Genomic DNA, 20,950 nt, shown 5'->3' with positions numbered 1-20,950 from the left:
TGCCACAATTGCTTAAAACAAAGCACCATGTATCTTAAAAATGCCTTATATTCCCCCTCCAGTCCTCTGCCTCCAGCCATAGTGTAATCAATAAGCAAGGTTCTAAAGGGGAAGAGGAGCCAGACAGGGTACTCAGAGCCCAGGGAGGCGGGGCCGGGTGGCTGTGAGGCTCAGGTGGTACCCAGGGAGGTCAGTGTTCTTTGTCGGTGCCTTTCCCCCCCGATATTGATGTAAAGTTTCATTTTAGATTTGAGCTGATGTTTTTGCCTTACTTCATGTTTTCCTCAAGTTAAGAACTGTTCTCAGGGACAGATGAAAAGATGTAGCCCAAGTTATATCTGTTGCTTCTCAAGTTACTTGAGTTGATAATGCACTCTTGGGATTCCTGCTGATTCCCAGAGGATGTCCACAGGTCAGCTGCTGCTGAGATCCTTTGCCATCACATGGCCACTCTGCGCATGCTTTGAAGCCTTGAACGCAGCTGCCTTGACTCTGGACTTTTATAGCTGTAGTTTGAGGTGGTTAAGCAGCATTAGTGCCGCCTGTGGAGAGGTCGTGAGGATACAGAGGTGCCCTTGTCCCTGTAGAATTCGTGGTGCCGGTGTACCTTGAAGCATAGCAAAAGATGTAGAAAACAGTCACTAGCTAAGGCTGATTTGAACGATTTACTGTAGGGTTGAAGGATTGGCATTTTTAAAAGTACTTTATACCCTGTTCAGTGCTAGTTGCTATAGCCTTGGTCATCTTTGGCCGTGGCAGGTGCATAGTGGGGTTGGCCATGGTTAGGTGCCGGTTTTTTAGCCGTCAGGTGCCTGCTTGTTACTGTGCACCAGAGTTGGGTTCAGCCTCTGTTCTGGAGATTACACCATCAACAGAACATTATTGTTCTAAGTCCTTTGAATTGTGTCCTAGCCAGAGCACCTGAGGGTGCTTGCTGCTTTAATGTGTGCTGTTTGTCCAGTGTTACCTAGAAAGATTGTCTGTTTTGTACTAGATCCTGTTTAGACAGTTCAAGGGTAAATACATGAAAAAATTAAGTATTGTAATGAAAAGCAGAGCATGTGTTTATGAAGTCCGTTCACGTCACTGTTATCCAGTGTTTTGAAAGAATCCTTAAGGCTAAAGTGCCAAAAAAAAGTCTCTTTGTTCCAGTAGACTTTAAACTATTTTGCTTTCGTTTGATAGTTAACAGAGGGGTATGTTGCTGGAGTGAAACTTGACCTAAAGAAACAGATAAGAAAACACTGGTAGTTTTGTAGGTGGTGGATGGTGCAGTGTTCATCCCTGGTGGCTGTTCCTTTTCCTCTGGGAGTCACTGCAGCTGTGCTGTAGACACGTCCCCAGGACTTAGGGGCGTTATCCAGGCAGTACCAAGGACCATAAGCTCGTGCGGTGCTTGAGGCAATTAAAAGCAGACGGTAATATTTTTACTGTCGAGGTACAAGCTTGGCCGTTCCTCTTGAGTGTCTCTTGGTCATCTTAGTACTCTGTAGCAGACTGAGTACACAACCAGGATTCCTGGCCTCGGGGCACGCGTGTGGTGTGTGTGGTGTATGATGAGGGATTGTTTTGCTGAACAGTCCTGTTCTTTACTGTCTCAACTGAGTTTGTCTGGGGCAAGTGCTGTGATGGAGGCATCTGTTGTATGCGGGGGGGCTGCCTGTTCTGGAGGCCACCCCAGCAGAACTATGGGCCTCAGCCCGGTGTCCACTGGCTTGCTTGCTTTGACCTGTGCCGCCCTGGGGCCTTGGTGCGGAACCTGCAGCATGGTCCTTCCTTCCCTGCTTTTTCTTTCTCACTAACTGGGATCGTCTCCAGCTCTCATCTGTACACTTGAAAGTCAGGGTCACTTCCTACAGCTTTGCAGATATGTTTCTGCTACCAGCCACATAGAATGTAGCCAGTTTTCCATCTTAACACAAGACTCCACAGACTGTCAGTTGGCCACTTCCTGGGGCACCAGCCTTTATACCATTCAGGGTATAAGCAACCATGTCCTCTGAATCCCTTTCTCAGCAAAGCTGCAGTGGAAAACAGACGGGGGCTTCCTGCCCCTGTGGTTGGATCTGGTGCTGACGGTTCCTTTCCAGGGCTCCAGTGTGACACAAAGAGGACATTTGCCTCTTACATGCTCTTCCCTGTCATCCAAAGGAGGCTCTGCATTCTTTATGCTCCGTCCATCTGAGCCATGTTGTCCTTTTTCTGTGGAACTCCTAGTCTAGAAATCTGAAGGGAGCAAGATGAAACCCAGAACAGGTTTTCCCAGCTGCTCACTGCTCGCCCTGTGCTGAGTCAGAGGATCTAGCTCCTCGGCCCTGGTGCCTCGCCCCACCCCCTGTGAAGCAGCCTGTGCTCTGGAGTGGGATGCCAAATCCTAAATACGGTCAGAGTCTGTCAGAGTTGTCTGTGTGTCTTGATACCATTTGTCTTAGAGTCGTCTTCATTCATTGTTTTTTTTAACATGGTCAGTTCATACAAGTTGTGTTATGTTGTCATTTATCTTCAGTTTTCTTATTTTCTAGGAACTTCCTGTAGAAAAGCCCCCCAAACAAAACAAACCTTAATTGACTAAAAGATAATGCATGCTCAACTTAGAATAAGCACCACGGCAAAGGATGTGAAATCTACCAAGCTTGCAAGACCAGTTGAAGCTGACTCAAAGGTCGTAACACACAGCTACTTCCCGCAGGCTTCTTGCCCTGTTTAGAGTCAGGCGTTGGCATCTTCGGTGGTGCCTTACATGCGTGCTGGGTTCCTGGGGGATTGAGATCCAAAGAGAAGGGCACTAAAGACGAGCCAGAACTGGCTCCTCATCACCGGACTGGCAGCTCAGATCTGAGTGTGGCCCCTTGTGTTCAGCACGTAGCAGTTAAGGGAATGATTGAACTTAACCTTGCAAAGCAAGTGCTCTGCTTGATCCATAGTTCACTGTAGATTTCAGGGATGACTGATCAGATGCACTCATTTCAAAACGTTTGCTCACACGCCAGCTCTTGAGCCTTTCTTGTACATGAAGTATACACAGAGACATTTAACTCATCTCTGCCCCTCCCCCCTTAAAAAATCACAAGCAGACTGCCAGCATAATGTAGAGGAAGCCAGATTGGATATGGACTCTTTTTATCCCTTGTTCAGTGTCATGTTTATATATCCAAATGGACAATATCCTCTCATTATCTGGCACTAATCTATAGTTATTATATTATGAGATACTATGTAGCAATGTATCAATGCACAGAATGCATCCCAGGCCTGTATAGCTGTAGAATTACATGTAACTATGAGTGAATCCATACCCCAGGTGTTACACTTCAGTCTAGTAGACAGAATAGCATGCTGGCCTCTGCCCAAGTGCCAGCATCACTTTTCTGTGAATTTTTATGCCCCCCCCAAGTAATGACTGAGTTGGTGGTAATGGCTGCATTTTATTCATGCTGTTTTTTTGTTCTCAACCTTAAAAGTAATCTACCTCTTGAAATTTGTAGCTTAATACTTGTTCGGTGGATTTGTGCCACTTTAACCTTTCACTGTCATTCCCATTTTGTTACGTTTCTGTTATGGGGACTTTATGTTGAAATACTGTGTAAAGCATTTGTAGCGGTTTAAAAATAAAATATTTTAAATTATTTAAATTGTTTTGAATGCTTCAACTGTATTATGTGATTTACGTTTTACATTTTTGTTTGCATTGTTAATCGGGAGAGCATTGCTGTATTGAAGTTTGCTGTCAGTTATTTTATTGCCTCTTGTTGGAGAGTGCTATACAGACATTTAATGAAACCATTAAAATTTACAATGTGACATACAAAAGGGGTTGTTCATTGATTTTAACCCATGTAGCCTTGGGAGAGAATGAGCACATGACAGAGTTTACTACAGACCCCAGAGTGATGGCTGTGCTTTTCCCGTTAGCACGGATGCACCCTTTGCTTCTCAGCTGTCTAAAAGTACTTTTATGTTGTTATTGCAAACACCTGATTAACTAGGGAAGATACGTTGGATGATACGTTTTATACCATTGTAACCAATAAAAACGTTGTAAACACTTGTGAAAGGACTGTGTTTTGTCCATAATGGGGAGCAGCTAAGGGATGGGTGCTGAGGTGCTGGAGGACTTCCCTGTGTAGCCGTGGGTAGTGAGCCCACAGGGCCTCGGGGCCGCTCTCCACCTGTTTGTGTCTGGCATTGACCAAGCGTCTGCTAATTCCAGTTGCTGTATCCTGTCAAGAGGTAGACACTTAGTTGGACAGCAGTGCCAAGAAGTGCCTTATGGACTGTGGTAAGAGGGAAATAAAGGAATTTTTTTTTTTTAAATCTGGTATTTCAGCTGGCTCTGGCCTGTTGGCAGTTTGTGGATTGGCTTTTATAGTTCTTCCAAGCATGAATCAAATGCTGACATTTGTGCAAGGTCCTTCCAAGGGCTGGCTTGTGTGTGTTGTCATGTTTTGATAAGGGCCTTCCTGTAGTCTAGCAACTTGTCTGCCCTTGCTTCTTCAGGGAGGGGCCTGCAGACTTGACAGCTTCCCTGGACTGCATGTTCACACTCGCTTAGGAACCCTGCTGAGGACGGGGAGAGGGTGCTTGACCCTCAGCAGTGCTCTGTGGAGAAACCCTACCCCGGTCCGAGGAAACCCTCCCTCCTACTCTCCTTGCCGGTCATTGGACCCCTGTGCTCTCCTAAATGCCCTCCGTGCCCCCCCCCCCCCCGTTTGGTGAGTTAGCCTTGGGCGAGTCTGTTTTCTGCATCTCTGTTTCCAAATACAGAAAGCAGGGAGTGGCCCAGGGGGTGCGCGTTGCTGAATCTCTGGGGTGTGCCTCATTCTACATGGTCCCGCAGCTCTGACTGTGGCTTGAAGCTTAGGTTCTCACATTGGCTGAATGGAGGCGTTCCCAAGAAGCCATGTCCTGTCCATCTGGTGAAGAAGGAGCTGTTGGGCTCAGGTTGCTTTTGCCCTTTATAGAGAGTGAAATATTTGTTAAAAAGTTAAAAGCTAGTAGAGCCTTTTGACTTGCCTGTTTGAGAGCATGTAGTGCCATTTCCAGGCCAGCTGTCACTCGTGGCCCAGTTGCAACAAGTGCTTCTAGCAAGAATAATTTCTAGACTCCACTTAATTTTGTTGAGTATTTAATGCATGCCAGGCTGTGTTCTAGGAGCTGTTAGTGTATGTCAGTGGACCCCAACCCTAGTATTCCAAAGAGATGCACAAGTGATCAGTTCTGAGTCCTGGTCTATGCAGCAAGTTTAGGCCAGCCAGGGCTGTAGAGTAAAACCCTGTGCCCACCCCCACACCCCCCAAAAAAGGGTCATCTCCCCTCATGAGCCTTCATTTTCCTGGCAGCCTTTTCTCTGGTGTTCTTGATAATTGAAGCTGCCTCATTGTCACAGTCCCCAGAGTGGGTGGTCAAAAAAATTCAATCAACCTCAGGTTGGAGTGCTGACATCTTGGGCATTGGAGGTGAATCATACTCAGATCCAAGTGTTTGCTAACATTAGAGCTCATTGAGTGTATTTGATGTTCGAGTGGAGTTTGGTTGGATATTGAAGTTCACTTCGACTAGATAAGCATACTTTTTTTTTTTTTTTTTTTTTAAAGGGCAGCTTATTTTAAAAATGGGTTTAGAGTGCAGGTTAGAGAAGACTGTATGAACAAACAGGTCACGTTGCAAGTGCCCCAGCAACCAGGCTGATGGTTAAGGAAAATTCTGTCTGTTAGCATTCCAGGCCTCGCAGCCCCTTGGCCTTTCCTCCCTGACAGCGCCAACCTAAGGCTGCCGCTTGAGGATCTGATCTTAGTGAATGTTCTGGAAGTGTGGACGGGCCATTATGAGAGAGCCAGAGCCCCAACTTCCGAGATTGACTTAGAGAGCCCCGTAGCTAGCCTCTTAACTTAGCCTAAGACCTGCTGGGAAGTCTGTGCTTTAAAGGCTGGCTAGTTTCAGTGCACACAGAGGAGTGTGTAACGAGTCCTAATTGCCAGCGAGGACTTGCAAGTTGTTGGCCTTCTGGTGTCACACATAATCATGGTCATCGTGCAGGACTGGGCTGGAGAACCAAAGCTCTCTGAGAGTCACTCCTGAACCCTGAGCCTTGGGCTTAGAGTTGTGTGCACTGGTGGCAAAGAGTGGGGGCAGGCCCTGAAGGCGAAGAGGCAGGACAAGGAGAGGACAGTGGCTGCCTCCCCAGACTTGGGTTCATTCCAAGACACAGTCCTTTTGGACCACTTCCTACCAGTGCCTTGACAACCTCCCTGCCGCAGACCTTGTCCGACAAGCAGGAACTTCGAGTACTGGGTAATACCAGATAATAGCAGTGAGATTCAGAGTGAGGGTAAAGATGACATTTCTACCATTAAAAAGCATCCAGTTGTACACAACGAAAAAAAAAAATGAATGGAACAAAACTTGGGGTTTGTGAGTGGTGTGATCAGGGAAGACAAACTGCTGGGAAGCTGCTGGTGTCTTGAGGCCCCACACCTACTGCTCACCATTTTCCTGGTTCACTTCATTTCCCATCTGCCTCTTTCTCTCCTAGAGGTATTAGGGTTGATCTCACGAACTCCAGGTAAATTCAAGGCTTGCTGGCACTTGATGTGTATTAGGAACAGCTTAGCATTTTAAAACTGGCCTCTTGATCATCACACCATGAGGAAGGCTGGTATGATTAGCAGGCCAGGGACGTAACTGTCCTGAAGGCGCACACATATTACTGAGTCTTCATTCATTTCTTCTAAGTGCAGGCATAGGCCTTGATACCTTCTCTACTAAAGACTTGCGCATTAGTGAACACAGAACATTCTGTGGCCAACGGAGTGTCCCTGGCTGGCAGTTCTCTGAAGCAGAACCTCTAGAAGGGACTGTCCTGTTTCCCTTATCACAGAAAAAAGAAAATGCTTCTGTTCACCTCCCACACCAGGCAGTTCTTGTCCACACTGGCTTAAAGGACCCCCGCCTCATCAACAGGTGACTGCAACAAAAACCCAGTTCATTGTTGTAAAACTAAGCTCGTTAGCATCCTGCCCTTTGGATTTGGCAGTGATTCTAAGAAGGAAAGCTGGGGTTATCAGACACCTGGGACATCGCCAGATGACCCTGACCTGCTGGTTATTTAAACCCCATGGTCCAGGCTCACCTCCCACCCCAAAGAGTGCATTAACGTGCATAGTCAAATCTCCCCATGGTGCTATTTTTAACATAGAAGATGAGTGCCTAGAAGGCCTGTGTAGGCTTCATGTACTTTCTGGAGTAAGCATGAAAATTTGTGAGGGGGGAACCCGCATAATGACACTGCATTAAATTACTTGATGTAATATCAGGTTCAATTTTGAGCCATGAGGAGGGGCTTGGAAATACTGGTATTAGAGTAAAACTTTACCTTCTATAGTAATAGGATTTGTGTGTGCTTGCATTTCCTGCCTCACTGGTCCCAGCTGGACTTTAAGTCTGTTGCAAAGTGATAGGAGATCCAGGCAGAAGTTGCAAGGAACACAAACATCTTAGGGAAAACTTTAATGTCTAAATGTACTTTCCCTCATCCAAATCAGCAGCAAGCCAGTAAAGAAGTTGCCTTCCCAAGGGTCCTGTGCTAGGTGCTCCGCAAGTTACTGGGTGGAGAGAGACTGGAGTGTTGCTTAGGGAGCAACAGACTCTGGGACTATTAGGTGTGGGTTTATATTCTAAGCAGGAGCACACTTAAGCTTGGTGTCTTCCCATATCAGTGTTTAGACAGAAGCCTGCTGTGTACTATAAATTGGACTTCGATATCTACTGAGTCTTAGCATTAGTCTAATGTAAATTTTAATCAGGACTCATTTGAAAAAGGCCTGAAATTTGCTACCCAGGTAAGTTAGTGGCAAGAGGGTATTTAAGCCTTAGGATACATAATCACAACAATTTGTAAGAACAGTCACAATTTAAAGCAGTATTTTGCCAAGGTACATTTTAAGATTCTTCACTGGAAGGAAGGTCTTGAAGCCTCATATGGATTCAGTTTTCCTTGCAGCACCATTCTCCTCACTTGCCTTTTGCCATCCCAGCCACACCCTTGCCAACCAGCTAGACTATAGGAAGGCTCTCGTGCAGCTTGCATTTCCAGGCCATTACTGTTTAGTGAAGCTTAAGCCAAGCTCTTGCAGGGATTCTGGTGGCCACTAAGAAAACATCTTTCAGTGTGGGTTATCAGTTGTTGGGCTCCTCTCTGCATCCTGCCCTGGAGCCAGAGAGCAGTCCTAGGTCCTGGGACTTAGAGAGGACCCCTGGGATGCAGCCAGGCCTGTGGAGGAGCTGAAGTAGCCACTGTTCAGTGCATGGGGTCTCTACTGAGTGTGTTACAGGGCTTGACTTGCTGAACTCCCCTCACACCTGAGGGAAATAGTATTCTCATTACAGAGAACCAAGAGAGAGGTGATGGCGCTTGAATCATGTCCCACACCTGTGTAAGTGGGACTGACACCTCTGAGTCTGACCCCAGGTCTGCCATACCCAGCTGCAGCATGAAGTCACCTAGTTGACTTGAGTTTGTAGAGTGATAGTCACTTACATAACTTCCTGATGCAGGCTGATGCTGATGTGATTGTCCCAAACTTGGTTTCATGTCTAGAACCTGGTTTCATTTCAGGAAGTGGAGTGGAGGGAAGAAATGGCTAAAACTGCTCTCTTGGATACTGTTAGTAACAGGCACTACTGGCCAGGCCGGGGATGCCCACCCTGCAAAGCTGGGCCTCCACCCTTTGTGACTGTGAAAGTGCATGACCATGGAATCTTAGGAAGGCCTCGTAATGACTGTCAGCACCAGTGTCAGGTACCTGAGTGGCCCCAGTAGCCTTAGAAGGTGCCACTTAGCAACTGCCAGGGAGGCTTAGGATCTGGCCCAGGTGGAGAGAGGAGGCCATGCCTGGTGATGGTCTTAATGGTGCTCACAGAGGAACTTTTGGAGAAGTCTGCTGCAGAGACAAATGCTTTGCTTCAGTGGAATTGGGGATTGAGCCTAGGGCTTCGCACATGCTGGGTTTGGCACTTATAAAAAAGCCCTGAAAGAGAAGAGAAAAATCCTTCCCAGAAAGTGACTGAACACCTCACTGGATTGGACGATTCCAACTGTGACCCTTGTTCCTCTGTTCTGCCTTACTGTTCAGGTGTGTGTCACTCCCACCCCCACCCCCAGAAAGACTGCTGCCCAGGCAGGAGCTGTGTTTTGTCCAGGGTGCATTTCCAGACCTAGAACAGTGCCTGTCTTGTTACTACTCAAGAAATATTTGTTGAATAAAATATTTGAATCCTGGTTTTTCACTCCCTGCTTGTAAAACTTGAACCTCTCCAAATTACCCAACCTCTCTGGCCATTTTCCTTTCTGTAAAATGGAGATGATTAGTATGAACACAAATGGTCACTGTGAAGACATCTGGAGGTACACAGACCAGGTACATCTGGAGGACACAGACACTGCCTGCTGTAGCAAGTGCTGTTAGCTGCTGTCACTGTTACTGTTGAATAATGTCCTCCCGAATCTCAATTTGAATCTGGCAAAAAGTTGTTGCTGGTGCTCAAGGTAGATAAGCCATGTATGATGTTACGCGAGAGCTCAGTAAGGCTAGAGCATGACCTCACCATCTTTCCTTTGCCCAGAGAGAACTCTAAAGTGGCCTGTGATTCATCTGGCTCTGCTGCCAGTGACACCGGGGACCATTTGCTGCCAGCCGGGCCAAAGCTGGTTGTTTGTTAGTGGCCTGGCTTCCTCCTCCTTTGGCAGGCATGTGTCCTGCCCCCCCCCATCGCCCCCACCATAAGAACAAGAGAAGCAACGTGTTCAGCAGGAAATATTTCCCCAAGTCAAAGTAAGAAAAAGGATTCATTCTTACTCCACCGCTCCCTGTAACTTCCTCTTGCTCTTGGCCTTGAACCTCAGAGCCAAATGTAAATCTTTGAAAACTCAGTTCAGAAACATTTCATTAGTTCCACACGACCGTGAATACATTACCAAAGAACGCCAAACCAAAGAAATGCTGGAAGAATGCTCTCTAGTACTGGAGGGTTCCAAGCAGCCACTGTTTCAAGGGTTTTGCCTGTATTACCCCGTAGTCTTCAGAAAACAGAAGTGCTTGTATGTCCCCCGTCTATCAAGTGGGGAAACTGAGGCACAGGGAAGTTAGGCAGTTTGCCAAAGGTCACACTTAGTAAGTAGGGCCGGGAACCTAGTCCAGGCAGCCACATTTCAATCTGGTGTGCTGCACCTGGTCTCCAGCGAGTGAAGAGATGAGGAGACCTCTGTCATGGTCACATTCCATTTTATCTTCTTAGAGGCTTCTTCCTAAGAATAAGGAGGCCTAGGCCTGGCTTACTGGGAAGCTCACCTGGAGGACCTGAAAGAGCTAGAGGTCCACAGTGGCCTTCCTGGAAGAAATCCATATTGTGCATGCTTGGGAAATCTGCCTGGGAGCAGCGCAGACTGCTGTGTTGGCTGTGGAGGATGCTTGTCTACAGTGCTTTGGTAGGGAGGCACAGAGCCAGGTCCTGGCTTCTTCTAAGCATGAAACCCAACTCCTGTTCTTAGCAACCTTCCCAAGCCATGGTCAGTAAGGACATGGGAGCAGGTATCTACAGTCCTGTGTGGAGCTGGACTCTGGGTTTGGGGACCCCACTGGGGTGAAATAGGGGGTGAAGGACTCAGTGTTGTTGGCCTTGGATGCGGGAAGGTAGAGTGCCACCCAGGTGTTCACTGCAGTGGTCACATTCCATTAGCTCCTTCCTGGACTTTTTTTTTCCTTCATCCTTCCTTGATGGCTCCCAGTATCCATCAGCTAATACTCCACCATAGAAAAGGGAAGCCCTCAGAACACGCAAGACACAGCATACCCTGTCTCCACACCCAGATCTAGAGACTTGAGATACAGTGTTCCCTTTACAAGGGCATCGCTGCCATTTCCTTTCCTGCCTGTCAGATCACAGCATGGTCTGCGCTCCTGGCCTGCTCGGATCAATCTGGTGGGCAGCTAGACAGAGGTTCTGCCAATGCTGTTTGGGGACAAGGAGGTAGGCAACCCCAAGAGAATGCCCCCCCCCAAATCCGTTAGCTAAGTGATGGAGAGGATAAACATTTGGGTGCAGTGCTGTGAGCCCTTTGTGCTGGGTGTTGATAGCATCTTAGTTCTACACAGAGCAGTTGCCTTTACTGTCTCACAGTCTTTAATTTGTGTTTAGGATAAGTCTTATGTTTGGTGCCAGGGACTAACTGGTGGCTCAGTATTGATGGCTGGTCCTCTGGGGCCCCTGGATGTCCCTGGTTCAGTGTCTCTTCTGATGACTGTGGAAGCTTTAGAATTTCTAATAGTGTGTGGGTTGGCAGGTGTGTGTTCTGTGCTGTGACCATCTTCCTGTTTTAGGCTTTGAGCTTTGCAAGTGAGTTTGGGTTCACTGAAAAGATGACCATTTCAGTGCAGGTAGACGTGTCAGAGGCTGTAATTAAAGTAGCTGGTGTGCAAAATTACTTCAACACTGCTGTTAGTGAAATGTTGATACCCTTCTGTCTATTTTAAAATCAGAGCCCTTTAGTGCCAGCTGCCAGCAGGTGTCTTACTGGTGTGACTCTGAATCGTGTGTGACCCATGGTCAGGGGGGCGGAGAGTATATTGCTCGTTGAGTCTGAATGGCCTTTCTGATTTCAGCTTGAGAAAATACCACTTCCTCTCTGCACTTCAGGATACTGAAGGTCACTTGGTGGACCCTTGTACCACAATTACCTGGGTGGTTTATGAAAAGTACCAGAGGTACTAAACCTTAACCTCTGGGGAGGGACTTTGAAATCTTCCGTATTTCAGCTTCCCAAGTGAGTCGTGGTGAGACTTTGGAGTTCTTTCCATCTTACAAAGAAAAACAGTAGCAGAGATGTATTACTCTTTAATTTCTCTCAGGTTTTAATTCTAAATTCCCCCTCCCCCAACCCCCCTTGTATTTTCCTCTCTTTCTGGTCTAGCGTTGTTCAGTTCTCGGACGCTTTCACTTCTAGTCCCCTTAATCTTTATGGCCCTCTACCGACAGATAAGGCTGGGACAGCTTGAAAGTCAGGATGTGTCCAGTGTCAGAACTGAGGGAGAACAAGGACCGGCCGGCTTGTCTGCCTTTTTCTGAGGAGGAAACACGGACTTTGGACCATGACTTGGAATGACTTGGTACAGCACCCTCTCTACCTGTGCATGGTCACCATGCTACCCTAGGACCCACCACAGCTCCAAGTACTTATGCAGACTCAGTATTTGTGGACTAATGGCATAAAAAGAAAAAGGAAAAGAAAAGTTTCCAGGCTATAGCACTGAAGACAGTTTGGCTTAAAATGTGACTCTTGGAGCGGTTCATAAACAAGCAGTTAAAATCAAGTTGAAAGGACTTCTTTAGTGACAGCTGATGACAAACCAGCTAATGGGTTAGTTCCTTGAGACAGTACTGGGGTTAGGGATGCGTAGTGTGGGCTGGGGAGGTGCTTAGCTGTGCTGGGGAGGTGCTTAGCTGGTAAAGCATTTGCCTTGAAAACATGAGAATCTGAGTTCGATCCCTGGAACCCACAGGGAGGCAGAGTCAGGTGGATCCCTGGTCAGCAGTCTAACCTACTTAGCGAGCACTAGGCCAGTGAGAGCCACCCTGTCTCAGAGGTGGCCAGTGTTCCTGAGGATGACCTTAAGGTTGTCTGGCCTCCACACACACCTGCGTTCACACATACATGAATTAAATCTGTGACTCTGATCAGTAAACAGCAGTGTGTACTAGTGTGCTGGTTGGTCATTACGGCTCCTCTGGTCCTTAGTTCAGAGGCAGTGGTGCGACTCCCTTCGTATTCTGTGCACGTGCACACGGCGCAGACCAGATCCTCCCAGGCAGATCTTGACCTCAGTAACCCTGAGCATACAGAGTGGAGATAGCCACACTTGCCTTCAGAGTTTTCAGTCCTTTAAACTTTTGGGGTTGAAAATGGGGTCACCCCTACATTAATCCTGTGTCCTGGCACCTGACACCCAGGGGCTCCCCCTTCCCAGGGGAGCCACCCAGAATGCACTCTAGTGAATGCTGTTCTTGTGTCTTCTGGTTTTTTTTTCTTTTCTTTTCTTTTTTTTTTGAGACAGGGTCTCCCTGTAGCCCTTGCTGGCCTGGAATTCGCTATGTAGACCAGGCTGGACTCGATCTCACAGGGATCCGCCTGCCTCTGCCTCTCAGGTGTTGGGGTTAAAGGCTTGTGCCGCTGTGCCTGCCTTTTAGGAAGCTCCTTGTTAGTCTCCAGTCTGGTTGATTTCACAACACTACTACACTTGGCTGGGCTGCGTTTGAACATGGTTCCAAAAACTTGATTGGCAGCCTGGAGTCACTCACCTTGGAGATTGCGCCATCACGTCTGTGAGTCAGAGCTGCTGCAATAAACCAGCTGATGAAATCAAAGGGACACAGATGTGGGTCCTGCAGATGAAGGTAACACACAGGTCTGCTCAGTCACATTTGACGTGTCCGCTGTTGTCTAAGGGGCATTTGGCATGAGAAAACTTGGAAAACAGGACCTGGGAGGGTCAGTGGAGATGCTGCGGAAACTTTTATGAGCTTTTTCTAGAATACCAATTGTGGGGAGAATGACACAGTTAACACTCAGTTGCCTTTACTGCAGCCCCAGCATACCATCAATGGGTACATCCTGTTGCCTCTGGAAAGCCTGATCGCCTTCATGGGGAGAGTCCTGGTGTTTGGTTCCCAGCAGCCTAGTGAAGTTTGTGCCCAGGGCCAATCATTTATACCACTTGTATTTATTCTTGTACTTTTATGATTTAATTAGATATTATCCAAATTAGTGAAAGCAGATGTGTTCATAAGAACTGGAAAATCAGTTGAATGCTTAGAAAAAGCACACAGTAATTTGCTTTTAAAATTGCAGTGTGAATGAGGAATAATTCATAACATGCATGGGGCAGTGAAGATGGCTCAGTGGATAAGGTGCTCGTTGTGTAAGCTTGTTCAGATCCCCGGTGCACACATGAAAGCCAGATAGAGCGAGCGATACAGGTCTGTAACCCAGGTGCTGGGGAAGCGGAGACAGGTGGATCCCGGGGCCTGATGGCCTACCAGCCTAGTTGAAATGCTGAGCTGCAGGTTCAGTGGGGGTCCCTGTCTCAAAAACTAAGGTGGAAACCATAGGAGATACCCGAGGCCACCTCTGGCCTCCACATCCACAGTTTGGAGCCCTAAACATGCTTGTGCACACACAGTGTAGGAGGAGGGGTGAAAGGTAGAAGCCAGAGACTTTATGCTCAGATTGGTTAGGTAAGTGAAGTCTCCACACCATTTTAGAAACGGGAAATTCTGTATGGTGTGTTGTGGACACAGTTGAGTCAAGAAAAGCAGTATAGACCTTGGCTATCCATCTGTGTGTCTGTCCATCCATGGAGGGCAGAGCTTCCAGATGCTGTTCTATTCCAGATGCTGCTCCAGGTGCCAGAGGATACAGCAGTGAACAGTACTCAGGGCATTGTTCATACTTACAGGACACACAGTCTATGGCGGACAAATACATAGACTGTCAGAGAGTGACTGTTGTCGAGAGTCTAATAGGGAGAGGGGAATGGGGAAATTTGGAGTGAAATGGGGGTACCCAGTTTAAATACACAGGTCAGAGAAAGACTGACAACCAAAGGATTCGAGCAGATTGAAAGTAGGGAAGGCACTGGGCAGTGCGAACAGCAGGTACAAAGACGGGGACTGGGGGGGAGCCAGCGGGAAGGGAGGTCAGGGAGATCACCCTGGCCAACTTGTGTCTGATGCTGCAGCCATTGCAGACTAGGCTTGAGGTGAGTTGAGGTCACCAGAGGGTTGGAGGGAAGGACTGATGTGCTGGTTATGTTTTGAGAGAATCCCTCTGCTGCTCTGAGAGGCTTGAAGTGGCAGGGGTAGAAGCAGACTAGCTAGACAGCAGTCGGCTGCGGGCTGAGACTTGGCAGCTGGCTAGGGTGTGTGTAACGCTGGGGTGGTGCGCACTCGGCCAGGCGAGGGATGGCCGAGGAGCATTGTGCACACCCATCTGCTTTCTCCTTTTGGTCTGAGCCTCCTGATGGCCAGATGGAGATGTTCTATGATGATGCGGGAACCAGTAGGAACCTGTTTGTGGGACATGTGCTGATGACCTCATGGGAGCGAGGATTCGGGAGTCATCTGGCTGCATGGGCTGATGCTGTGGGGTTGAGATGGCAGAGGAGTGGGCCTAGATGAGGAGGAGCTCAGGAATTGCTCTGAGGCCCTTCACTGTGGAGAGCTTGCAGAGCCTGAGAGAGAAAGAAGAGGCAGAGGGGAGGGGGAGGGCTGTCCCTCAGGAGGGAGCCTTGTATAGGGAGGACTGATAACTGACAGCAACTTTGAGGTCACTGGTGACCTTGACAGGGGAGCTTCAGAGAGAAATGGGAACAAAACCCTGGCTGAATGGGGCCAAGGGTACAGCGACTGGCAGGAGCGTGGTTATGGGGGAGCAGAGGAGCGCGGCTAGGTGCAAGAGAGGCCAGCATGGGCTTCTGTCTAATGTGGAGGAAGCCATGGTGTCAGGGTCAGCCAGTGCAGCTAGAGAGAGCGAGGAAGGAAGGGGAGTCCCCTGGGGGTATCTGGAGGGGGGCTGGTCCTGGTGGGAAGCAAATGACTGGAGGCAGGTATGGGAACTGTGGGGGGCTGTTTCCCATGACCCCTCTGTGCAGAGGAAAGTGGGGAAGGTATTCCAGAGGAGGGTACAGTGGCCAGGCAGGTGAGCTGGAGAGCTGTCAGGAGTGTCAGGAGCTGAGTCTACTGGGATCTGGCAGCGTGGCTGTGTGTTTATTAAGGTTGGCGGATGCAAGTAGCCATGTGTTTCCAGATGGAGTTTAGGGAAGGTTTGAGGAATACACTATCGTGGACTTCCTGCTTCCAGTGGCCCCTGGAGAAGAGGGTGCTGATGGGGCAGGTACTCCTCCAGTAGGCAGGTGCGAGTGCCTCCATGCCCCCTCCCCCCGAGCCTTTGTCAAAGGACACTGCATTGCAAAGGTAGGTGTCATTCAGGCTGCTGCTGGTGGAGCAGGGACAGTGAGACTCCAGACCTTGTGCTTTGCCTCCCTAGGCTCACTAGGTGAAGTCAGACCCATCATGTGGTCCAGTGCCCCATAGGGGAAGGAGAGGTGCTACCCACAGGGACAGAGACCTGAGCAGAATGCAGCATCAGCTGAGGTGACGTCTGATGGAGGTGGCAGGCAGTCTAGGCAGAGCCTTTGTACTGAGTCCACACTACTGGACTTGCGTAGGTGGGCATTCTCTGGTCCTAGAGCCATGACTAGTGGGACCTGCCCAGCAGTGCATGTGACCCCTTGTCGGGGAAGATGCTCTGCCTGTCCCTTTCCTCAAGCTCTGTTTCTCTGTGTGTGGCAGGCAGTTTCCATCAGAAAAGTTGTTTGTGCAGCAAGCTGAGTGTGACCCTAAACCTAGCCCTGTTGCCACAAAGACCCCAAGTGAACAAGATTAGCTGTTACTCAGGGTTCAGACAAAGGCCTGAAGAGGAGGCCCTAGTTGTTTGTTTGATTGGTTTTTTGTTTGTTTGTTTGTTTGTTTTGGTTTGTCTTGTTCCTTGAGACAGGATCTTACTTTGTAGCTCAGGCTAGCCTAAAACTCACAGATCTGCCTGCCTTTGCCTCCCAAGTGCTGAAATGAAAGGTGTGCACCATCATGCCCAGTGAGGTATGTCCAATGAGGCTCTTAACCCCAAACTTATTCCAATTTGCAAACCTTCTGAATCCACTTACCTAAGACTTGCTTTTGGAGTCTGGGCACAAAAGAGTCAGGTGAGAATTGTCAATGGGGTTGGGAAGCCGCAGAAAGCCTCTAGCCCTTAAGTGGCCTTCGGGGGACAGAAGTGACCCTTTCCAGAGTCTCTTCTTCCTTGATAGGAAGTCACTCCTGTGTCATGTTTCCCACCCCCACATTGTAGATTAAAAGAACGAGGTAAATAGAAGCCAATTGCAAAGTGTATTCCCTGTGTTCATGGAGCTCAAGGTCAGAGCATAAGAAACTGTACCCAGGTGTTGGAGTACACACGTACACACAGTTCCTGTGATCTGGTCCTTTGTCCTTGGGCAACCGCGACATCCTTTTTTCCTCCTCAGTAGGAACCACAGTGTTTTGGAATGTGTGTTCCGAAGTTAGTAACCTTTCCTTCGGAGAACATACGTCTTACTAGGAGCAAAGCGCAGGGCAGTTTGGCTGACTGCTCAGTTCCCAGAGTCTAGAGAACACAGGGTCAGACACATTCGGTCCTCTGTAGCTGTGAGTTGGGCATCCCACACGTAGAACCAACGTGGATCAGGAACAGGGATGGAGCATGATGACACACATCTGTAATCCCAGGAGGTAGGAGGTAGAAGCAGGAAGATCAGTAGTTCAAGGTTATCCTTAGCTATAGAGTGAGTTTGAGGTCAGCCTGGGATACATGAGACTCAAAAAACCAACTTAAAAAATCAAAGAGAAAAGTATGTCTTCAGTGAACGCATACGAATTTTTTTGTCATAATTCAACTATACGATATGTAAATATGATGCCATTTTGGACATCTAAGAACTTCAGCATCGTTTGGGGGCCCTGGAGCCAGTGCTCCTGGATGCTGAGGACCACTGTGACAGGTACTTGGTTGGTCAATATTAATAAGTGGCAATTTTAATTTTGGAGCCCACAGGACAATACTGCATAATGGTGCAGCGTACATGCCAAGCTGTAGACCCTAAATTCAAGACATGTCACCTCCTGGGGCTGATTTTAGAAATCTTCCTTCCAAAATAGTTAAATTTAAAAAATAATATTTTTTATGCTTAAAGTCATCTGGGAGTGGGGAGATAACTCCGTCAGTAAAGAGCTTGCTGTATAAGCACAAAGACTTGACTTTGATCCCCAGAACCCATGTAGAAAAGCTAGGGTCAATGCTGCACTTGTAATCCCAGCACTGGGGAGGTAGAGACAAGTGGATCCCTAGGGCTTGATGGCCAGCCAGCTTAGACTACATAGTGAGTTCAAGACAGGGAGAGATCCTGTCTCAATAAACAAGGTAGACAGCACCTGAAAAAGGGCACTTGAGGCTGTCCTCCTGTCTTCCACTGCATACGCATGCGCGCGCACACACACACACGCACACACACACACACACATTTCCTTCCTCCCTCCCTCCCTCCCTCCCTCCAGCCCCTCCCTCCCTCCCTCTTTTATTTAATAAGTGCTCCTTCTGGACTAGAGAGGTGGTTTAGTGGTTATGAGCACTGGCTGTTCTTGAAGAGGAACTGGGTTCAGTTCCCAGCATCCACGTGGTAGCTAACGACCATTTGTAACTCCAGTTCCAGGGGATCTGATGCCCTCTTCTGGTCTCCTCAAGCATTGCATGCATCTGGTACACTTACATACATGCAGGGAAAACACTCATGCACATACATAATAAAAACATGTAATTTTTTATTTATTTTATTCTTTTTATTTTATATGTATGACTGTGTTGCCTAAAAATGTGCTCCTTTCCTTGGCTCATCATTGGCCTCTGAGGAGAGAACTTCCTTGGAACTTTCCTTGGAGAACTTTCCTTGGAGAACTTCTCCAGCGCATGCAAGGTGTTTTGGCCTAGCTCCCTGCTACACCCCGCAGTCCCAATACAGAATACGGGCAGCCAGTTTGGCAGATAAATGGAGAAGTACATTTGTGGTCAGTGGCAAGCTGCCTCCAACACCTGGAGGTTTATAGTGTTCGGCACCATGTAAGAAACTCAGAAATACTTCGGAGACATGCCTATTGGGCATCAAAAGCCTGTGTTCTGCAGGTAGATGGCTTGGGTTTCAATCCTGGCTCTCTGGCCAGTTGTATAAACTCTCTGTCGTGGTTCTCCATATATGAAAGTCTCATCTTGCAGTTCTTGTGAAGAATAAATTCTTTATTCGATGTCAGACGCTTGGTATATAATAAACACACGTGCTGGCCACCAGGATGGCAGTTGTTTAGAGGTTACATGCTGTTTGCAGGGAATAAGTCTGAGAGCACACAATCAGCAAGCATGGGTAGCTTGAAGGTAACAGGAGAGGGACTTTATTTTACACCTGCCTTCATCTGGCTGCAAGCCTGTGGGTTCCCTAAATGCCAAGTAGCATCTGCCAGGGCCAGGTTGTCTGTCCCTACCTTGGAGGAGCCTGTCTGGAAGGCCTCTACCCAGTGAGCAGGTGGAGTGGCCAGTAGTCAGGCCTGGATCAGGCTGAGCAGCCCAAGGTAGGCTTGATGACCTGCGACTATACCATCTCCTTTGTCTAGTAGTTTGAACTGTTAAGGTCGGTGCCAGACGGGATAGGGCTTTGGGGGAAGGCACACAAGCTGAGGGCTGGCCCTGGCTTCCCCCCAAGGATGTCCTTGCCCTTCAGGTGGCACTATCCCTGTTGACTGATGCCCATGCAGACACATAGTGGGTATGCTTTTCCTATGACTGTGGCACCCCTGTACCTGGGACACCCTGCCAACCAAGCATGCCTGGGCTTCTCTGTGGAAGCAGGAGCAGAAAGGACTACATGAGCCTTGGGCCTGCTCTCCTGACGTACCGTCCTCAGCCCTGGTATCTGACATCAAGTTCTGAGAGTCCTGGAAACAGCAGTGATGCCACATAGACTTAAGTGACCCTTTTGTACCAACAACAGCCAACCCCATGAAGGTCGAGCTCTGTCCTTGGCACTGACTTCATCTTCGCCCAAGCTCATCTCTGTAAGATGGGGTGGTGACGCTAACGATGTCTTAGCTTCTTCAAAGGATTTCACTGCTGAAGAGTGTTCCCACATGATGTCCTGGGACATCCCTCTCTGGGCCTCCCATCTTGAGACTCTGCTTTTCTGATGATTGTCATTCTTAACACATGTATTTGTGTTTTCTTCTTGACGTCCCTCCAAGTGGTGTGTTTTGGCTCAGCAGGAGGTGGAAGGAGGGCACTGAGTTGCGTTCTGGAGCCCATGGGTCACAGGAGAGAGGTGTGGAGAGGTGTGGCCACGGAGGGGACATTGGGAAGCTGGAGGGATTGTTCCTTTGCTGGCTAAGGCTCCTCTGCCCTGACTGGGACACCTCACAGGCAGTGTGATAAGGTCCCTGTGGGAGTGTCCCTGGAACAGGAGTGTGGCACTGGCGGGGTGGGGAGGGTCTGTGGGGGTGGGTTCTTAGGACAGTAGATGGGGTCACAGAATTGTAAAAATGGGCACCTTGTCCCATGGTTTGGAAATGTCTCTAGCAATGTGTGGAACCTTCTGAAAAGCAAGGTCCTTGGGAGAATTCGGCTCTCCAGACTGTGGACCAGCACTGCAGTTGCACAGAGCACTTGGCTGCTGATTTGTTCCTTACTGTCCCAGGGTCATTCTCTGAGCACCGCTTTGTGTCCAGGGTAGCGACGGCTCCGTGGGTAAGAAGTGAACAGGTGGCAACTGTCCATCCAATCAATACAGTTACCTGCCTCCCAAGGTTCCTTCCTGTGCCCTAGGACTACACCTCACCTGCTCTTCTTGTCCATGTGAGTCAGAAACCCTTGGCAGACCCCTTTCCAAGAACAGCACATTGTATAGCTATGAGAAAATTGCTTGCACCCTCTGGACATAAACTAGGCCAGCCCCTTCCTGTCCTGGCTGGAAGGGATGCTATCCTCACAGGAGAGTCCCAGCTGGCAGCTTCCTTGACTGAGGTCCTTAGGCCTTCCTGATAACTGGGTCAGGTTTTAGGAGTTTGTCACATAGTGGGTATTTAGAGTTCAGGTCAAACAGGTTTGGCTCAGAAGCCTCACAGGGCAGGGCTTGATAGGTGGGCCTTGTGGGTGAATAAGATGCCAGACCAGGGTCCTCCTGGGCCTGAGGCCTTCCTCAGGGCTGTTTGGAGGAAAGGGAAGTTGTTGGTGGAGAGGTGGTTTCAGCCTTTGAATTGCCTCCCTGTCTGC

General features: G+C 48.5%; 1 protein-coding gene across 8 annotated transcripts in view; it reads left to right on the top strand.

Annotated features, from left to right (window-relative positions):
- The window catches only part of Prdm2 (PR/SET domain 2), a 117,955-nt gene that overhangs the window by 84,981 nt on the left and 12,024 nt on the right, over positions 1-20,950 (top strand). The window contains exon 9 of one of the 8 annotated variants that reach the window (XM_029557666.1): positions 2,523-4,054. The exons of the other annotated variants lie outside the window; for them this stretch is intronic. Coding sequence (XP_029413526.1) covers positions 2,523-2,535 — 13 coding nt within the window. The 3' untranslated portion in view covers positions 2,536-4,054. Of the gene's footprint in view, positions 1-2,522; positions 4,055-20,950 lie in introns of those variants that run through there. 8 annotated transcript variants of the gene reach the window in all.

The sequence above is a fragment of the Nannospalax galili genome, unplaced genomic scaffold (assembly GCF_000622305.1).
Source record: "Nannospalax galili isolate Female #2095 unplaced genomic scaffold, S.galili_v1.0 scaffold1028, whole genome shotgun sequence".
NCBI classification, from domain to species: Eukaryota; Metazoa; Chordata; class Mammalia; order Rodentia; family Spalacidae; genus Nannospalax; species Nannospalax galili.
The sequence above is the reverse complement of the archived record's forward strand: the minus strand, read 5'-3'. Positions and strand labels throughout refer to the sequence as shown.